Source organism: Pipistrellus kuhlii, unplaced genomic scaffold (genome assembly GCF_014108245.1).
Source record: "Pipistrellus kuhlii isolate mPipKuh1 unplaced genomic scaffold, mPipKuh1.p scaffold_m20_p_10, whole genome shotgun sequence".
Classification (NCBI taxonomy): Eukaryota; Metazoa; Chordata; class Mammalia; order Chiroptera; family Vespertilionidae; genus Pipistrellus; species Pipistrellus kuhlii.
The window spans coordinates 12789035-12807865 of NW_023425405.1; the positions used below are offsets into that span (position 1 = coordinate 12789035).

Below are 18831 nucleotides of genomic sequence, written 5' to 3' on the forward strand. Positions count from 1 at the left end.
CTTCATTCATGGCCCCGGTTGAGGCGTATGCAGGGGGCAATCAATCAATGTTTGTCTCTCTCTCTCTCTCTCTCTCTCTCTCTCTCTCTCTCTCTCTCTCTCTCTCTCTTTCTCCCCCACTCCACCCCCGCCACCACCACACACCCCCTTTCTTTCCCTTCCCTTCCACTCTAAAAAAGGGGGAGGGGGGATCAAAGGAAAATAATATCTTCGCTTCCACTCTCTAAAATCAATGGGAAAAATATCTTCAGGTGGGGATTAACAACAACAACAAAAGTATGTACTCATTGCTCATTTGCATACTACAAAACTTTATTATGTCTCTAGATGAAGTCTTCAGTCATGAAGCATAGTAAAGATAAAATATTCTCATGGAATTAAAACTGGAAACCACAGTCTTCTTAGCACCGTATGTAAACCATCCAGGAGTGTGAGAGTGAGAGAGAGAGTGTGTGTGTGTGTGTGTGTGTGTGTGTGTGAAACAAAATCACATTTTCTAAGGCGCTAGAAATTTTATGAAATTTTTTAAGTCAACAAGAACAAAAAAATACATCTAAAATTTTAAATTAGTAATAATAATGACAAATAGACACTATTTTATTTAGGGCAAATATTTTGCTGGTTTGGTCGGTTATATCCCAATATATAAAACAGAGCATAGGATAGCAGATTAGTAATAAACATTTGCTGAATAACTGAATGAAAACTATTCCTGAATGCTTACTATGTATCCAAGACTATTCTCAATGCTTAATATTTATTATCTCAGTTAATCACTACAACTTCATAAAATAGATATTATCATAATCCCCATTTATAGAAAAGGACATTAAGGAAGAATCATATTGTTATATTGGTGGAATAGGTATAATAAATATAAAATTTGAATATTAAAAGCAAAGCTGTAAAACATCACTATATACCTAGCCAGACCCCAAAAAAGGATAAAATATCAATTTAGAATATGTCTAAGGTTCTGCACTATGTTTTTTGAGGAACATAAAAACCTCTGAACAATTCTAAACAAAATGTTTTAACATTAATGCTTGTTAAATTCAAATCAATGTTGAGAATCTACTATGTGCTTAACTGATTTAGTACTTCATGTGTAAAAGTACTACCGTGTTTCCCTGAAAATAAGACATCCTCCGAAAATAAGACCTAGCGCATGGAAAACTATAATAAGACATCCCCTGAAAATAAGACCTAGCACATCTTTGGGATCAAAATTAATATAAGACACTGTCTTATTTTCGGGGAATCAGGGTAGTATATGTCACAGTCCTTGTCTCTAGAAGTTTTACATGTTATTCTATTAATCAAATATTGTTCATTTTTTAAATAAGTGAATTAAAAAAAAATAATTATACTTACCAGAAAGTACTTTACTATATATTATGTATTTCTATTCCAGGCTACGAATCTGAAGAAAATTAAAATAATTTACCTGGTTCAGTAAGTAGATAATCTTTGTAAGAATATGCAGACATCTTCTTGGGTTGATGGGTGTTTCATTGAATAGTCGAGCCTGGAAACAAACAAAAAAAATCAGTTTTATATATATTCTATTTTCTCTATCTCAGATTACAGAAAATCAACCTTTATAAAATTAAGGCTATTATGTATTTTAATAACAATATACAAATAATGTTAACTACCTATAGTTTTCCATTTATAATGATATATAACTTATTAAATGTGATTTTGCTTTTCCCTTAGATATTCTGCTTCAACTTTGTAAGCTCTGTAAAGAATCACAATTATTTATTGATATCACTTGAATATAATGAGTTGAATATCTATAACTTCCTTCAATAACCCTGCACTAAACACCTCTTCTGGCATTTTATTTAAAACTCTCAACAAGTGGCCCTGGCTAGGTGGCTGTTTTGGTGTGTACACCAAGAAGGTGGTGATTTTGATTCCCAATGGGGCCTGTACAGGAGGCAAATGATCAATGCTTCTCACATCGATGTTTCTCTCTCTCTCTTTTTCTCTCTCAAAAATTCAATAAACACATCCTCCAGGAGGATTAAATAAATAATTCTCAACATGTAGCACAGTCTAAATGTTTTTGCATTTCTCTCTCCTCTGACAAGCAAATCCTTTTCCTTTCCCCTTAAGCCTATATTCTCTGAACTCAGACATATTCCTTAATTCTTATTTCGGATCTCAGCATTCCAGGGGCTCTCTGCCCACCATTCTAAAATGGAATGGAAAAGAAGAAACACAATAGACTTCCAAGCCATACCTCCTGTAAGACAGTGCTCTTCTCCAGATGCCGAAAAGGATTGGAGCCACTACCTATAGCATAAAACAAAACATATCTTTAACAGCTGTCCTACACAAACTTATTTTCTGCAGGATACTGAATGTTTGGGATCTCTCACCCAAGTGAAGCGACCATTTGGATATCACAGTGATAATCATTACTAACATGCATATCAACTAAATATAGTCATTTTTATTCTGAAGCTATGTCTGTCATTGCTTTCTTGTTTAAGATCTTGTACTTCTGCAGGAACCCTGCCCTGTCCTCTTTTTTAATATATGAATATTACAAGTTTTATCTGTCATGTCCACAGGACCGAGATTAATGAGATCATGGTAGGGCCCTTTGGAGTTTCCCCTAAAGGCGAGCACGATGTTGTGTTCTAACATTTACCGGGAGGCAGAAGCGCGTTTAGCAGGTCATCACATATGCTTAAAGGTGGAAAAAGGGCCATGGAGGTTTGACCCAACCCTCTCCCACTCTTTATTAGCGAGCGCAGCAATCAAGCACTGAGTTTTGTTCTGTTGGTTTGCAAGGTGGTTTAGTATCTTCCTCTTCTGCTCTGGGCCAAGGTATGGGGCCGACTCTCTTTGGGGCGCATTACAAGATCTAGGTGCCATGAGCCAGGAATGACCTCTGGGGAGCAGACAGTGTATACAGATCCCCAGGAAGACTGTAACGCACAAGTCACTTCCAAGTTCACACACACACAACGCACACAGTTTGGTGGATCTGAGACTCGCTCTGGGCCTCGCACTAGGAGCACCCCTCGCCCCTGACTCTCGCACACGCACCCCCTCCCTCCGCCCCCTCCCCGGCGCCCGCCGCCTCGGAGCGCCCAGAGGAGGGGAGGGGGCGGGGGCGGGGGCGGGGGCGGCGGAGGGGGCGGAGGGGAGGGGGCGTGGGCGGGGCCGCCGAGCGGGCTGGGGTGGCGGGCGCGGGGGCGCCTGCGCGGCCGGGCTGGGGGAGGGTCCGGCGCCGCCGGGGGAGGGGCTAGGGGCCGGCCCTGCTGGAACGGCCCCCGGCACACCGGCGCCCACGCCCCCGGGTCTGCAGTCCCCGGAGCAGGTGCGGCGGGCGGGCAGGCAGGCGGGGGAAGGGACCCCCCGCGGCGGAGGGTGGGTGGGCGTCAGAAGCCCAGCGCGTACCAGACTCCTCGTCCTTCTTGTCGAATTTTTTAAGCATCTTGGACGACTTCCCAGCGCCCAGACCCACCGCAACCTTCCCAGGCGCCGCAGCCGAGCGGAAGAGGCTGCAGGAAGGCGGGCCCCGCGCTCCGGCGCGGGTTGGGCCGCCGGCGCGTCACTCGGGGCGAAGGCCCGCCCTCCCCGGCTGTCGCGACCGCTCAGGTCCCCCGGGGCCGCGGCCACGCCCACTTATGTCCCCCCCCTGCCTTTGGGGGCGGGGCCAGACGCCCAGTCCGATGCCGCGTGGTGGTCGCTGCTGCGATGGGTCGGAATCCCCCCACCCCCACCCCCCGCCTCCGGCCCACCTTGCCAGCGACTTGGCAGCGACTGCCCGCAGTGGGCAGAATGTGGTTTTATTGGGTTGGCATGCCCTGAAGAGCGTCTTCTGCTGGCCCCTCAAGTCCGCGGAGACAGAGGCGAGAGGCCTGGAGGGTTTACTTTTACTTAGTGACAATGGTGTTGTTGAGAAACCACTGCTTGACCCTCCCGTTGCGGAAGGCGCTCGCCCCCGGCGCCGTTTTACTGGGCTTCAGCTCCAGGAGCGATGCCAGGGTGAGTGGTTCCCACTCCACCTTCCTATGCAGCATGGCACTTTTCGACTCCTTGGCAGCTGCAACAAAACACAGGAGGGTGCCTCGGTGAATGCGGACTTCCAGAGGGAAGACTTGACAGGAGGCGTGAAATTGACGTGAAATTGACGCACTTGGGGGGACTAGCAAAGGGGGCTTGACTCTTCGTAAGAGCATGGACTACCATTCCCAACTTTGCTTATAATTCTGGATTCCTTACCTTCCTCAAAGCCCAGATGAAAACACTGCCAGTTTAAAGTATTTCCCTGTTGAACCTCGCCCCTCTCAAATGATTCCATCCACAACCACACTGATAACCTATGTCACTCTTACGAAGTTGAGGTACAGTCACTTGTATATTCTTCTACCGCTTAGCCTTTTCCCTAAGTGTGTTGGTTTTGAGTCTCAACTACCCATTTTGAGTGCTCGGAAATTCTTCAATGGGTCCCAACTGCCTAGTGGAGAAAAACCCAAGCCCTTAATCCATAGCACCCAGGCCCTTCATGATTTGGCCCATCTGTCTCATACATCGAATGTGCTACTATGGGTGCTTGGTTAAGTGATTAACACTTGCTAGTTGCCCCGTAAACGTCCTTACATGAATGATAACGTGTAAGGAGCATTCTCCTTACACCCTCCTCCATTCCATGCAACCTTATGTCAAACCCCTCCCACCCCACGTCCTGCCTCGTTCCGGAAGACACTCCTGGACCTCTGAGACTGTGAGGCTGACAGACTGACTTAGCCTTTGGACCTTCTAGAACAGTTTTTATCAAGTGTGATATGCATACTACTGGGTAGTTTTAGGTGATACATAAACATTTCAAATTCTAATTATTATGAGTTTGATTAAATGTCAGGGGAAAAAACATAATTAGTATATCAAACCCATGTTAATGATATGGTATTAATTAGGACAAGAACAAAATCATTAAATAAATAATAGGGCAAATAACTTAATACACCCGAACTTTTAAAGTGGTAGGTGATGCAGTTTGGGAAGCACTGTGCTATGGCATCTTGAAATTTGAAGATTTAAGCAGAATTCAAAACCTAGCACTATTTGAGCCTCTATCAGTTCTTAGCTTCTGTTCTACAAGGAAAAATAGTCTCCAGAACTTCCATGAGAGATGTCGATTTGCCCTTAAATCTTGTCTCTATAAGATGCCCCTCTGCCCACCTCTCAGTCCTGTAAGCCACTGCTTTGAATGAGAGGAGCTTACCAACTTTCTTCAAATCTTCTTGAGAGAGTTTAGCAAAGGCGAGCTGAGGGAACATATTTTTCTGCTTCCTCAAATTGCAGACTGTTGAATACTTCCCTTCACTCTTGAAATCATTCTTGGTGGAAAACCTTAACAAAGAAAGCTCATTTAGTAAATCCTAGGGTTGGGTATTAGTGGAACCAGTCACTACACTCTCAGATTCCAGGGGAGAGAAGGCAAGGATAGGTGTTCGTTGGTACAGTGGGGAGAATGTTCAGTAAAAGGGATGCTTTCAGAACCTAGCCTGTAAACCTCTTAAGGAAGTTCAGAATCTCCTCTCTCCTCTCCACATTGGATATAGGCTGCTCATAGAACTAGTTTCAAATAAAATCTCACAGCACATTGTCCCTTATCATGCACTGAGCAGGAGGGGAGAGGGGTAGGAGGAGAAGTTTTTTTTTTTTTTTTTTTTTTTTTCCTGTTTCCTCAAATCATAGATCTTTGAATACTTTTTTTTTTTCTTCACTCTTGAAAATCCTTCTTAACGAAAAACCTTAGCTTTGAAGGAGTTTCTCTTTCCTTAGGGTGTAAAAGATATTGGGGATTGTGTGTTATTAATATACAGTTGTACTTTTCTATACCCTAACAAGCAGAAAGATTAAATCGTATTGAAAATAGATTGTAACATGAATAAGGTAATGATGGGAAAGAAAGAAAGAACAAGAGCAGCCAGGACTTCACCTAAACAGTTGTTCTTGCTTGGATTTGGCATCCTTCAACAGTGTCACAGGGAAGACTGGTTTCAGCTTAGGTCTTAAACTTTTCTGAGGCAACGGGGGTAGGTAGCTCTCAGTGGGTTTATGCTGATTACTTTCCTGCTGCAGAGGAAAGAAGAGTAAGTAAGGTAGTGAACCAAGGACCTTGGGACTTAAAGTTCTTGGACTAAGTTCCAAACCCCCATCATGATTGGACCAAACCTGTCAGAGAAGGAAGCAGACACTCAGAAACCAAAAAAAGAGGAAGCAGTTCCGAGTGGGCTAACCCATGTTTGCTTCCTTGCCAGATGACTTGTCCAAAGCTTTGCCAGCTTCCTTAATACTTGATTGAACTTGCCCCCTGACCCTTTGAAGAGCATGGTGGAAGAATTTACCCCATTTTGAGAAGGATTCAATTAGTGAATTGCTTAGTAAATCAAGCATTTGATAATAAGTTGGGGGAAATCCATAGGACTCCACCTTCCTTTCTCAGAGATGGCTACCTCATTCACATTTTATTCTCTGAAGTAAAGAGGCCACCGAATGAAGTGTTTTGTGATGTAATAATGTCATCATTTGTAAAGGTTACAGAGTCAAAGACTTTCGGAAAATATAGTAGAAGTCATCTAATCTAACCATTTATCTGACACTCATTTCACCTACACAATATCTTTATCAAGTGGTCAACCTTCCTATACCTAAAACACCAACCTAGCCCACCAGTGTGGCTCAATGGTTGAGTATCGACCTAGGAACCAGGAGGTCATGGTTTGATTCCTGGTCAGGGCATATGTCTATATTGTGGGCTAGATCCCACAATAGGAGGCAGCCATTCAATGATTCCTTCTAATCACTGATATTTCTATCTCTCTCTCCCCCTTTCCCTTCCTCTCTGAAATCAATGAAAATATATTTTTTAAAAACACAACCTAATTCATCTTTGATCAGCTGATAGCTATAACTTTTAACTTATAGTTCAAACAGAACAAATCCAGTGTCTCTCCCAGAGAGTTCTTAAAGAATTTGGAGAACTCCATCAAGTTTCTCCTAAGCTATCTCTCTGTCTCTTCTAGGCTCAACATTGCCAATATTTTGAATTTTTCTTTATATGACATGGCTTGGGGTTCCCATTCTCCTGATTTATCTGATTATAACTCATTTGGGAAAGTTATGATTTATATTCTTCCTAATGTGCAGCAATCTGAAATGAAAACAATATGTGAGATGTCACAATTGCAAGACATAACCCATCACCCCAATAAAGTGTCAGATGTCAGCAGCTCTTCTAAGAACATACTATTCAAATTATTATCTAAACTACAATATCTAAAATCACCTCTCACACCCATCATGCTCAATTTCTTTATCCTGCTTTGTTTTGGCATTTATCACATGTTTATATTAACTGTATGATTGCTTGTGATCTGTCTGTCTGCCTCACTAGAATTAAATTTCATTTGGGTGAACTTTGCTTTAGTCATTGATACATCCCTGTTACCCATAACAGTGCTTTGCACATAGTAGGTGCTCAACAAATATTTGTTGAATGAATGAAAAAGTAAATGAATGACCAAACTACTTAATTGATATATATTGAGCTTTTTCTTTCAGAATTTTAAGGCCTTTTAAAAAATATTTGCTGCTGAACATGTCCTTTTAATTCTGTACTCATCCTATATAATAAAAGCCCAATATGCAAATTGTCCCCTGACTGGGAGTTCAACTGGGAGTTCGATTGCTCTCTATGACATGTTCTGACCACCAGGGGGCAGCCCAGAGCACAGCAGGTATCAGTGATGTGGCGCTGGCAGCAGGCAGCAGTGGAGTTGCTACCGGCCCCAATGGGCCCCAAGGAGAACTGCACCACAACAGGATGGTTGGGCAGGTGAGTAGGCAGGGCCAGGCCAAGGTGGATGCGAGTGGGGGCCTGATCGCCCTGCTGATCATCCCGCAGTCTGTGACCAGCAGCCGTGGTGGGGGCTAGGCCACTGCCCGGCTTCCAGGCACTGAGGGAGCTGGGCAGGGGCCTGATGACTCAGGCAGAGGGGGACACCCAGGTGCCCAGGTGCTGCCCAGTGCCCAGAGATCAAGTGGGACCTGCCCTTCTATGCCAGACACTTGGGCGTTGATTGCCAGCCAGGTCTAGGGGCCACATCCATGCACAAATTTTGTGCACCAGGCCTCTAGTTCTCAATAAACATCTCCAGTTTTGAGGAACAGGCATCCATTCATCAAAGTTACCTTGTCTAATAGAAGTTTTATTGTAAGAGCACATGTGCCTAGGAAGTAAGACATAGCTAACAATTTGGCCACAAAAAGAGCCGAACCTGAACAGAATTAGATCTCATAGCAGAAAAACAGGAATGAAAAAATTATTTCAAATCCAAGATAGCATTAGTTAAGTACCACCCCTGCATGAGTTTATGTATCTTGATTCTACATCATATCATTAATGTCTCTCCTACTTCTTCCTTCTTGCTTTCTCCTCTCTGTTCATTCCTTACCTTACCCTGTATACCTTTTTTCCTATCGATAGCTTCTGCTTATCTGTTTATATAAAAGCCTTATATGCAAATTATCCCCTTGGATCGCTCACTATGACGTGCGCTGACCACCAGGGGGTGGTACGGAATGAAGGAAGGTCCCAGCTGGCAGCTGGCAGCCAGGGAAGGAAAACCCCGGCCAGTTGCTGGAAGGCCCTGATCAGTCCTGGTCACTAGCTAGGTGTAGGGACCTTACTCATGCATGAATTTTGTGCACCAGGCCTCTAGTTCATGTATATTCCCCTATGATTTCAACCTGCTCCTATTCTAATCTTATTGTCTCTATACTATTTTCTTTATTTTTTAATTGTTTAAAATAATTTTTATTGATTTCAGAGAGGAAGAGAGAGGGAAAGAGAAATAGAAACATCAGTGATCAAAGAGAATCATTGATCAGCTATTCCTGCATGACCCCTATTCGAGATTGAGCCTGCAACCTGGACACGTGCCCTTGACCAGAATCAAACCCAGGACCCTTCAGTCCACAGGCTAGCACTCTATCTACAGCCAAAACAGCTATAGCTTTACTTTTTTAAAATTGATTTCAGAGAGAAAGGGAGAGGGAGACAAAGAGAGAGAAATATCAATGATGAGAGAGGTTCATTGACTGGTTGCCTCTTGCATGTTCCCCACTGAGGATTGAGCCCGCAACCCAGACATGTGCCCTGACTTGGAATGGAATTGAACTCTGACCTTCTGGTTCATAGGTCAACACTCAACCACTGAGCCATGCTGGCTGTCTAGACCACATGTGTCAAACACAAGGCCCGCGGGCCAAATCCGTGCCGCCAGGCCTTGCAATGTGGCCCGCACCGCGCTGTCATCACTGCACTCCGCTGCGTTTCCATCACAATGACAGTTTATGACTGTTCAGTAAACCATTCTGCCCGCGATTTAGGCTGGATTTTAGATTTTGGCCCCTTCTCTGATTGAGTTCGACACCCCTAGTCTAGACTATCTTCTTTATGGCTTCTCTGTGTCCTTGCAGCTTTCATTCCCACTACCTCAATAATTTCCTTTTCTAGTTCAGATGCCTGTAAACAAGAATCTGATTAACTGAGGGATTTGGGTTGTTGGTAATTTGGTTTGTTCATTTTGGGTTTATTTTATTTTGGTAGTGACCACCACAGGTCACTAACCAAACTATTTTGCTTTCCTGGATCTGGTGTGCTTTTCTGTTCCTAGCTAGGAGGAGAGGACCAAGTCTAGTTATACAAAATAAGCCCTAACCAGTATGGCTCAGTGGATAGAGCATCAGCCTGCAGACTGAAGGGCCTCAGGTTTGATTCCAGTCAAGGGCATGTTCGTTGGTTGCAGGCACATACCCAGTAGGGAGTGTGCAGGAGGCAGCTGATCGATGTTGCTTTCTCATCGATGTTTCTAACTCTCTATCCTTTCTTCCTCTCTGTAAAAAAAAATCAATAAAAAAAATATATTTTAAAAATAAGACCTCTTATTTTTAGGGCATCCTTTCCTTCATGAACTGTGGTAGGTTCATTTCACTGAGAAGGGGATATGAGTATAGACATGTGTGGCTCATTTGGTTGAAAGGTGGTGGGTTTGATTCCTGGTAATTTAAAAATAAGTAAATAAATAATATTTTTAAAAATAGCAAGAGACACCATAGGCAATATATTAGTTAATTAACTCCTTTGTCCACATATAACTTTGGATACTAGTATTTTATCTTCTACTTGAAAAGAAATCTCTCACTGCCATTCATGTAGCAACTAAGGAAATACTAATTCCAAACTCACTACACTCTATTATAAGAGTCTGTTTTGGGAAATTCCCCTCCCAGCTTCAAATTTCTGTTATAACTATATTCTTTTGTTTGTACTTTCATTTATTTCATTTAATTGTTTCTTGTTATATTAGGCCCTCTCTCAAGACTATCAAGGTTTGTGTCATGCACTAGAGGCCTGGTGCATGAAAACTCATGCACTGGAGGGGGGGAGGGGCAGGCCCACTGCCGACAGCACAAGCCTTGGTCGGCCCTGGTAACCTGAGCTTCCGGTGGCCGAGTGGCTGGGCAACTGCCATCTGAGGCTTGCCTGTGCCTCTGGCTGGCCCTGAGTGGTGGTGGGGGGGAGGCAAGCCCAGCCTTGCTGCAGGCCTGCCGCCCCACAGAGCTGAGGAAACTGGGTGCTGCCTTCTTGTGGCTGTGGGTGCCACCATCTTTGAGGGTGGGGCAGTCAATTAGCATATTCCTCCCTTATTGGCTATGGGCGCTATCATCTTTGAGGGCCAGGCAATCAATTAGCATATTCCCTACTTATTGGCTGTGGTCGCCATTATCTTGGAGGGCAGGGCAGTCAATAAGCATATTCACTTTTTATTAGATAGGATTTTAGAGAAAGAAAGACATTGATTTGTTACGTTCATTGGTTGTTTCTTATATGTGCTCTGACTTGGGACTGAACACACAACCTTAGTATTTTGGGACACTAACCAACTGAGCTACCTTGCCAGGGCTATCAAAATCTTTTTTAGATCCTGATTCCTTAAATGGATATTCTTCACTTCTTCAGCTGTTGATTTAGTTTCAATTCCTCAGCATCTCTTATCTTGATGATTGTATCGATAATAACATTATAACTAATCTTTCTGATTTTTGTCTCTTTCTCCCAAACTCAAAAAGGAGGGGGTGTATTTTGAGTATATCCTTTTATTACCTGCCATTTACTCTCTTACAGCTTTCTAAATGTGCCTCACTTGCTCATGTCTCAATGGCTTTGCCCTTCCTTCTGATTGGAATATTCTCCTGTTCTTTATCATGGGTCATCTCTTCTGTAAAGCCTCTCTGATTACCCCTTTCCTCTCAACAGAACTACTATGAGTTCTGTATCTTGTATATTCTTTTTATTTTTAAATATATTTTATTGATTTTTTTATAGAGAGAAAGGAAGAGAGATAGAGAGTTAGAAACATCAATGAGAGAGAAACATCAATCAGCTGCCTCCTGCACACCCCCTACTGAGGATGTGCCTGCAACCAAGGTACATGCCCTTAACTAGAATTGAACCTGGGACCCTTCAGTCTGTAGGCCAACACCCTATCCACTGAGCCAAACCAATTAGGGCTTGTATATTCTTTTATGATTCATACTAGAAGCCTGATCGGGCCTAAATGGACAGTTGGACATCCGTCTCACAATCTAGGACTGCTGGCTCTCAACCACTCGCCTGCCTGTCTACCTAATTACCCCCTAACCACTCCCCTGCCATCCTGATCGACACCTAACTGCTCCCCTGCCTGCCCAATTACCCCTAACTTCCCTCCCCTGCCGGCCTGGTTGCCCCTAACTGCCTTCTCTTGCAGCCTGTTTGCCCCTAACTGCCCTACCCTGTAGGCCTGGTCCCCCCCAACTGTCCTCCCCTGCAGGCCTGGTCTCTCACAACTGCCCTTCTCTGCCAGCCTGGTCACCCCTAACTGCCCTCCCCTACAGGCCTGATTGCTCACAACTGCCCTCTCCTGCCAGCCATCCTGTGGCATCCATCTTGTGTCCACATGGGGATGGCCATCTTTGACCACATGGGGGTGGCCATCGTGTATGTTGGAGTGATGGTCAATTTGCATATTACTTCTTTATTACCGTATTTTTCGGACCATAAGACGCTCCGGACCATAAGAAGCACCAGTTTTTAGAGAAGGGAAATGAAGAAAAAAAGATTCTGAAACAAATAGTGTCCTAAAATATTTTATGTGCATTAAAACCCAACATCACAATCATAAACACATGTAATCAACCCTGTAAAGTAAACAGCAGCATTTAGAACCATTTTAGAGCCCGGCAAGCACACACAGACCACACAGAGCCGGGCAAGTAAAAAAACTTTTTTTTAAAAGTATATGTGTAGGCTATATTTGGACCATAAGATGCAGGGACTTTTCCCCCCCACTTCTGGGGGAAAAAAAGTGCGTCTTATGGTCCGAAAAATACAGTATATAGGATATCTTGATATATTATAATTACTCATTTATTGATCTGTCTTTCCTGTTAGACTCCAAGTTTCTTCAAGATAGAAACTGTCCTAAACTAGTAATCATCTTTATATTTTAGTTCTTAGATTAGTGTATGTTCACTGATTGATTACTAAATTGGATTTGAACTTTTTTAGTATATAACAGGCTCTACAGCAGTGGTTCTCAACCTGTGAGTCATGACAGTCGCCTAAGACCATTGGAAAACACAGATATTTACGTTATGATTCATAACAGTAGCAAAATTACAGTTATGAAGTAGCAACGAAAATAATTTTATGGTTGGGGGTCACCACAACATGAGGAACTGTATTAAAGGGTCCTGGCATTAGAAAGGTTGAGAACCACTGACTTAGAGGGAAGAGGTTGGCTCTTGAATACCATGTTAAGTTAGCTTCCTTCTTGAAGCTCATGCCTAATTCTCCGGGGTCCTTACTCAGGGTGCCAGGAAACTTCAGATGCCATTACCTTGACCAGTAACTCCTTGGAAAAGAAATGTGGTTCGAAGTCCTTTCCTTGTTGCTCCATAGGAGAGGGAAGTGGGTTATTGGTCATTATGAGTATGGTCTTATCTTGATCGTACTCTGCCACTTTGAGCATGAAGCTCAACATTTTCCTGTTTCGAGCCACAAATCTCTGCTGTTTGGAGGGCTTCAAAGGCTCATAGTACCGGCTCTGAGCAGACAGACAAAAAGGTTTCCAGAGAGACAAAGTGATTAGATCAAGAGAAGGTTAATAAATCCATTGGTTAATCTTCTGCCTCTGTGGAGTAGGGACAGAGGCAGAACACGGGCTGGACAAATCTGCTCTGAAATATGTTTATCAGAAGAAACCTGGAGCTCACCCAGCCTTTCTGCCCTCCGAGTGTTCCCCACACATTGACGAAGGGGCTGGGGGAATGACATGGAAAGCTTTCCACAATAAAGGGAGAAAGACAACTTAATTCTTCTGAAAGGGAGAAAGACGGCTTAATTCTTCTGAACAGAATCTGTTCATTACAACGGGGCAGAGAGATTTCTACATTAAACCTCGCTGGTCTTCTCTTCAACTCTCTGAGAGGCAGAGGCTAGAAACTGCCAGGGACCCAATCTTCTTGTCAAGGAGTTTGGAGGGTGGGGGGTGACACCAACATTCTCACTCACTGACGCGTTCCCACAGGCACAGCCGCATTACCATGCATAATAGGCACAACGTTTTAAAAGGAAAAGCAGTCACAAAAGACAGCATGTCACTTAAGATGTGGGTGGGGGCAGAGGCAGTTCCACTAAATTTTCTTTTCTGTCAATAGGGGGAAAGCGGGGGATTAGAAGGGGGGGGAAGGGAGAGGGAAAGAATGAAACACCTTCTGATTATTAATATGTTTTCTCAACTTAAAAAGACTATTTCAGCTACAGGGACCAACTTCTTCCCAGTACCCTCGCTCCCCTGCTCTCTCCCTCACCACGGCCTTTCTCTGCACTGCCTCTAGCCAGTGTCCTAGGGCAGCTCTGCTTCCCTGACCCAGCAGCCTGTGCAGCCCCAGAGGTGGCAGCATTTGGAGGCATATGGACACTCTCTCTCCAGCTTCCACCCCACTGCTGAGACTTGCTCTTAGGGATCTCGGTGGGAGCCGGGGGAAGGTGGGAGGGTGGCTAGGGGACAGGGAGGAGGGGATGGGGAGGAGGGGATGGAAAGCTTTTTCCACCTACCAATTTTGGATGGACTACGTAATACTGAAGGTTCTCTGGAACATATTTCGATTGCCCAGATGCATAAGAAACCTAGAGACAGTAATCAGAATTAGTGGTTTCTAGCTGCACTGTCCTAAACAATATTCCATTCCCGACTCTCACTAAAAGGTGGTCGCCAAATTAACAAGACGGAACACTGTGCTTTGTGTTTTGCACCCTGGGTCTCTGGAGTGAGAGCCACAGCATGGAGAGCTGGGTTCTGAGACATCCTGACTGGGAAGCTTGTCCGTGGAAATGGGGACCCGTTTCATGAAATGTCAGGTCAAGCTGTTCGGAGGTAAAGTAACAAAGGCAGCATTAAAGTTCAGACTGGGACAAGTCCCTCCAAGGCATTGCACCTCCTTCTTCTGCCTTTTCACTTCTGTGGGAGTGGAATCAGGTGGAAATCAACATGTAGCTTGCTTTTCACCTCTTTAAGGAGAAAGGGAAGTCACAAAAGGGCGATAGCTTGAGGGTTGTGAATGAAGGGAGCCCTGGGAATTGCTGCCCATGGAGCTGGGAGCATACAGACTCACAGAGGAAGGAACAAACAGCATTTTACATTTCTTTTTTTCTGTTTTTCTAAATATATTTTATTGATTTTGTACAGAGAGGAGGGAGAGAGATAGAGAGTTAGAAACCCCAAGCTGATGCTCTATCCACTGAGCCAAACTGGTCTCGGCACATTTTACATTTCTGAATGTTTCTGTGGCATGCAATTCTCCCCAAAATGTTACCAAAAATAGCTGAACATTAGGTAAGACTTCTGTCTACTACTTTGCATTTTTTTGGCTGGTGATTGGCAGACTGAGTGTCCTGCCTGGTAGTAGAAGTGCTAGGCCACCTGTGTCTCCCTCTGCTGACCACCCCTCACCAACCCACCCCACCCACACACACAGCTCATTGCCCAGCCTCAAGGGTAGCCCTATGTTACCTAAGGATGAGTAAATCAAAGGGAGGAGAATCCAAAGTGAAAAAAAAGCTGAGTTACCTCCTCCAGGCTTAGCAAAATGAGAAATCAGAACAAGGGAGAGGGAACATAATCCTAGTATTTGGGCCCTAAAGATTGCCATGTCCCCAGGAAGGTGATCTGGTAAGATGGGGTACGGAAGAAAGGGAACATGCACTTGAAAGGGTTAATAAAGCAATCAGGTGAACGAGGAGAGGAAAGTGGTAAGAATGGGGCAGATGTGGGATGAGGACAGGCCATTATTATGCCCCTGAAAGAAAATGTCAGGAGTTGGCCATTCCAGGGAGATAAGGAAGAACAGGGAGGAGGTCTAGCAGAGTCACTCTGTACATTGCTTTGAGAGCGTGGGGTGAAATACGGGACAAATACGAAGATGCAATAATTTAATTTGATCACCTTTTGGAAAACTGAAGTCCCTTTGTTCGAAACAAAGGCATATTGTGAAAAACCTGCCTCTTAGATATGATATATAAAATACATATTTAGAAACATATAGAAGTCTAGGGGAAAAATTTAGGGGGAAAGATGTAAAAGGCTTTTTTTCTATAGTTTTTTTTTAAAATATATATTTTATTGATTTTTAACAGAGAGGAAGAGAGAGGGATAGAGAGTTAGAAACATTAATGAGAGAGAATCATCAATCAGCTGCCTCTTGCACACCCCCTACTGGGTATATTCCCGCAACCAAGGTACATTCCCTTGACCAGAATCGAACCTGCGACCTTTCAGTCCGCAGGCGACGCTCTATCCACTGAGCCAAACCGGTTTCGGCTCTATAGGTTTGTTTAAAAAAAAAAAAAAAAAAGAAGAAGAAGAATTATAGCCAAAACCGGTTTGGCTCAGTGGATAGAGTGTCAACCTGCGGACTGAAGGGTCCCGGGTTCAATTCCGGTCAAGGGCATGTACCTTGGTTGCAGGCACATCCCCAGTAGGGGGTGTGCAAGAGACAGCTGATCGATGATTCTCTCTCATCGATGTTTCTAACTCTCTACCCCTCTCTCTTCCTCTCTGTAAAAAAAAATCAATAAAATATATATTTTTAAAAATGACTTATAGTCCTGGCTGATGTTGCTCAGTGTTTAGAGCATCAACCCATGCACTGAAGGGTCATGAGTTTGATTCCCAGTCAAGGACACATACCTGGGTTGCAGGCAACCAATCAATGTCTCCCTCACATCCATGTTTCTCTCTCTTCCCCTCCATCCCTTTCTTCCACTCTTTCTCTAAAACTAAACAAATGGGAAAAAATTATTATAGTGGGGAAGGTCTCTGGGCAAGATGGTTTAGCCCTAGCTGGGTATCTCAGTTGGTTGAATATTGTCCCAATACACCGATGTTGTGCATTCAATCCCCAGAAAGGGCTTATACAACAATCAACCAATGAGTGCATTAATAACTGGGACAACAAATTGAAGTTTCTCTCTCTCCCTTCCTCCCTCTCTTTCACTCAAATAAATTTAAAAAAAATATGTTTTCACTCCTGAATTTTTCTGAGATAGTGCATCTCTGTTCCAAATTAGTCTCCAGCAGTTCACAAAACCCACAAGTGTGTCCAAATTGGAATATGTTTTAGTTTTATGTTGAATAACAGTAACTCTGCCTAATAAGATAAAAGTTGGCCTGAAAAAAATCACTTAAGTAGAATAAACCTGAGGATGCAACCAAACTTTTGCTGCAAGAGGTGGCCATGTGCCCAGCCAGCATGGCTCAATGGTTGAGCATCAACCTATGAAGTAGGAAGTCATGTTTCAATTTCCAGTCAGGGTATATGCCTGGGTTGCAGACTCAATCCCCAGTGTAGGGCATGCAGGGGACAGCTGATCAATGATTCCCCAACATCATTGATATTTCTATCTCTCCCTCTCCTTTCTTATCTGAAATCAATAAAAATCATATATATATATATATGTGTGTGTGTGTATATATATATATATATATATATATATATATATATATATATATATATATTTATTTTTTTTTTAAGGAAGTGGCCTGAATTCTAGGTAAGTCAGGGTTTAACACTCACGCCCTAAGATCCCTGATTTTGTACCCTGGTTTATTGCTATTGTATCCTATCTATCTCTTTTCTCTGTCTCTGTTTACCTCAAATAAAATGGATCAATTAACCTTGCTAAATGACTTTTGACCATTTTTTTTTTTTTGCTTTTCAACAAAAAGTTTGTAAGACACAGCTTATAAAATATTCTAAGCTACTCTAAAGAAAAATTATAAACGAGCATTTGCTAATTCTCTTCCTTACCTCATCAGCATCCGTATTTCCTTTCTCAAGTCTACCTGCATTAATTCCTGGAGTCCTTGATTTGTCATTTGAGGGGCTGGAAAAGAGGCAGAACATCCAGTTGCTTAGAGGCCTGGTCTTCTGCGTGTTTTAAATCTCCTTAACAAAGTTAGGAGCCTGACTTAGAAGAGCTCTATTTAAGTGATCACTAACTGAAAAGCCTATGGATAGTAAAGAATAGGATTCATTATCCAGTCTGCGTCCCAGGGCAGGGGGCAGGGACGTAGAGAGGTAGGGGATGAAGAGACAGAATCTCACATTGAAGAGTTAAGCAAGTGGGACCTCTTGGAGACATCTGATGAGTTAATTTCTTCTCAAATAGGGGTTTCAGGCCACTAAAGGAAGTGCTCTAGTGGACTGGTTAAGGAACTTCTTTCAGGTGGCTGGGCCCTCAGCATACTTTTGAAGATGACCTACTTCAATTTTGAAGGCCTACTTGCCTCTCCCCATGGAAATGGTTCTCCCTGCACCAATGATTAACCAATGAGTCCACAAGAAGGAATATAGTTAGTGGAACTTCACAAATAAAATTCCAATTTTCAATGCTCAAGCTTGGATTCTGGGCTCCCTTGTGTTCCTAACCATATCTAAGTTTCTCTTCCTAGAAGTGGGGTAGTGAAAATAATAATCAATAGTAAACATTCTCATACTCTGCTCTTTCTCTTACACAGATACCACCCGCCTTGTGGGAAATAGGATAAGGGGCAGAAGTTGTGATCTTTGTATTTTTTTTCTTTTTTCTTAGACGTTGCAATCTTTAGTAATTAAGTATTTTGGATTCCTTGACTGATTCTTATTAAACCCATTACTTCCTGAATATAGTAAAAAAAATGTTCAGCTGTAAGGTTGGGTTTATAACCAAAATAAATAGACGGGTCCCTACTTAGACACAATTCCATTTGGGGGGTTATCCAGTTCGAATTAAGTAGGATCCTACAACTACTTCAACGAGACCTCTCTCCTTTAAAAATTAGGGTAGCAGAGTAAGGACCAAAATAAGAAAAGTAGAAATAGCCAAGCTATGTTGTTGGTGGGTCAGCGGACTATAGCATGGTACAAATAAACCCAAATCCAGGATCAATCCCCTTCAAGGGTGGCTTGCTTCCACCTCAGGCCAATGTGGCTCAATGGCTGAGCATGATCCATGAACCAGGAAGTCACAGTTTGATTCCAGATCAGGGAACATACCTGAGTAGCAGGCTGGATACCTGGCGTGGGGTGTGCAGGGAGCTTCCAGTGACTGATTCTCTCTTATCGATGATGCTTCTCTCTTTCTCTCTCCCTCTCCCTTCATCTCTGAAATCAATAAAAATACATATTTTTAAAAAATAGTCTTAAGGG

The 18831-nt window shown here is 43.3% G+C and overlaps 2 protein-coding genes across 2 annotated transcripts in view; both read right to left on the bottom strand.

Annotated features, from left to right (window-relative positions):
- COPG2 (COPI coat complex subunit gamma 2) overlaps window positions 1-3563 on the bottom strand; it is a 96273-nt gene extending 92710 nt beyond the window's left edge. The window contains exons 1-3 of the mRNA XM_036427078.2: window positions 3421-3563; window positions 2252-2304; window positions 1448-1528 (exon numbers count right to left, since the gene is read on the bottom strand). Coding sequence (XP_036282971.1) covers window positions 1448-1528; window positions 2252-2304; window positions 3421-3457 — 171 coding nt within the window. The 5' untranslated portion in view covers window positions 3458-3563. The remainder of the gene's footprint in view (window positions 1-1447; window positions 1529-2251; window positions 2305-3420) is intronic.
- A 265-nt stretch (window positions 3564-3828) lies between these two features.
- Window positions 3829-17547, bottom strand: TSGA13 (testis specific 13). Its single transcript, XM_036429932.2, has 6 exons — window positions 17452-17547; window positions 14201-14272; window positions 12981-13187; window positions 5972-6105; window positions 5252-5379; window positions 3829-4069 (listed from the first exon to the last, which is right to left on the bottom strand). Exons 1-6 carry the CDS (start codon window positions 17545-17547, stop codon window positions 3900-3902), a joined length of 807 nt encoding a protein of 268 aa, XP_036285825.1. The 3' UTR covers window positions 3829-3899.
- Window positions 17548-18831: the final 1284 nt, after the last annotated feature.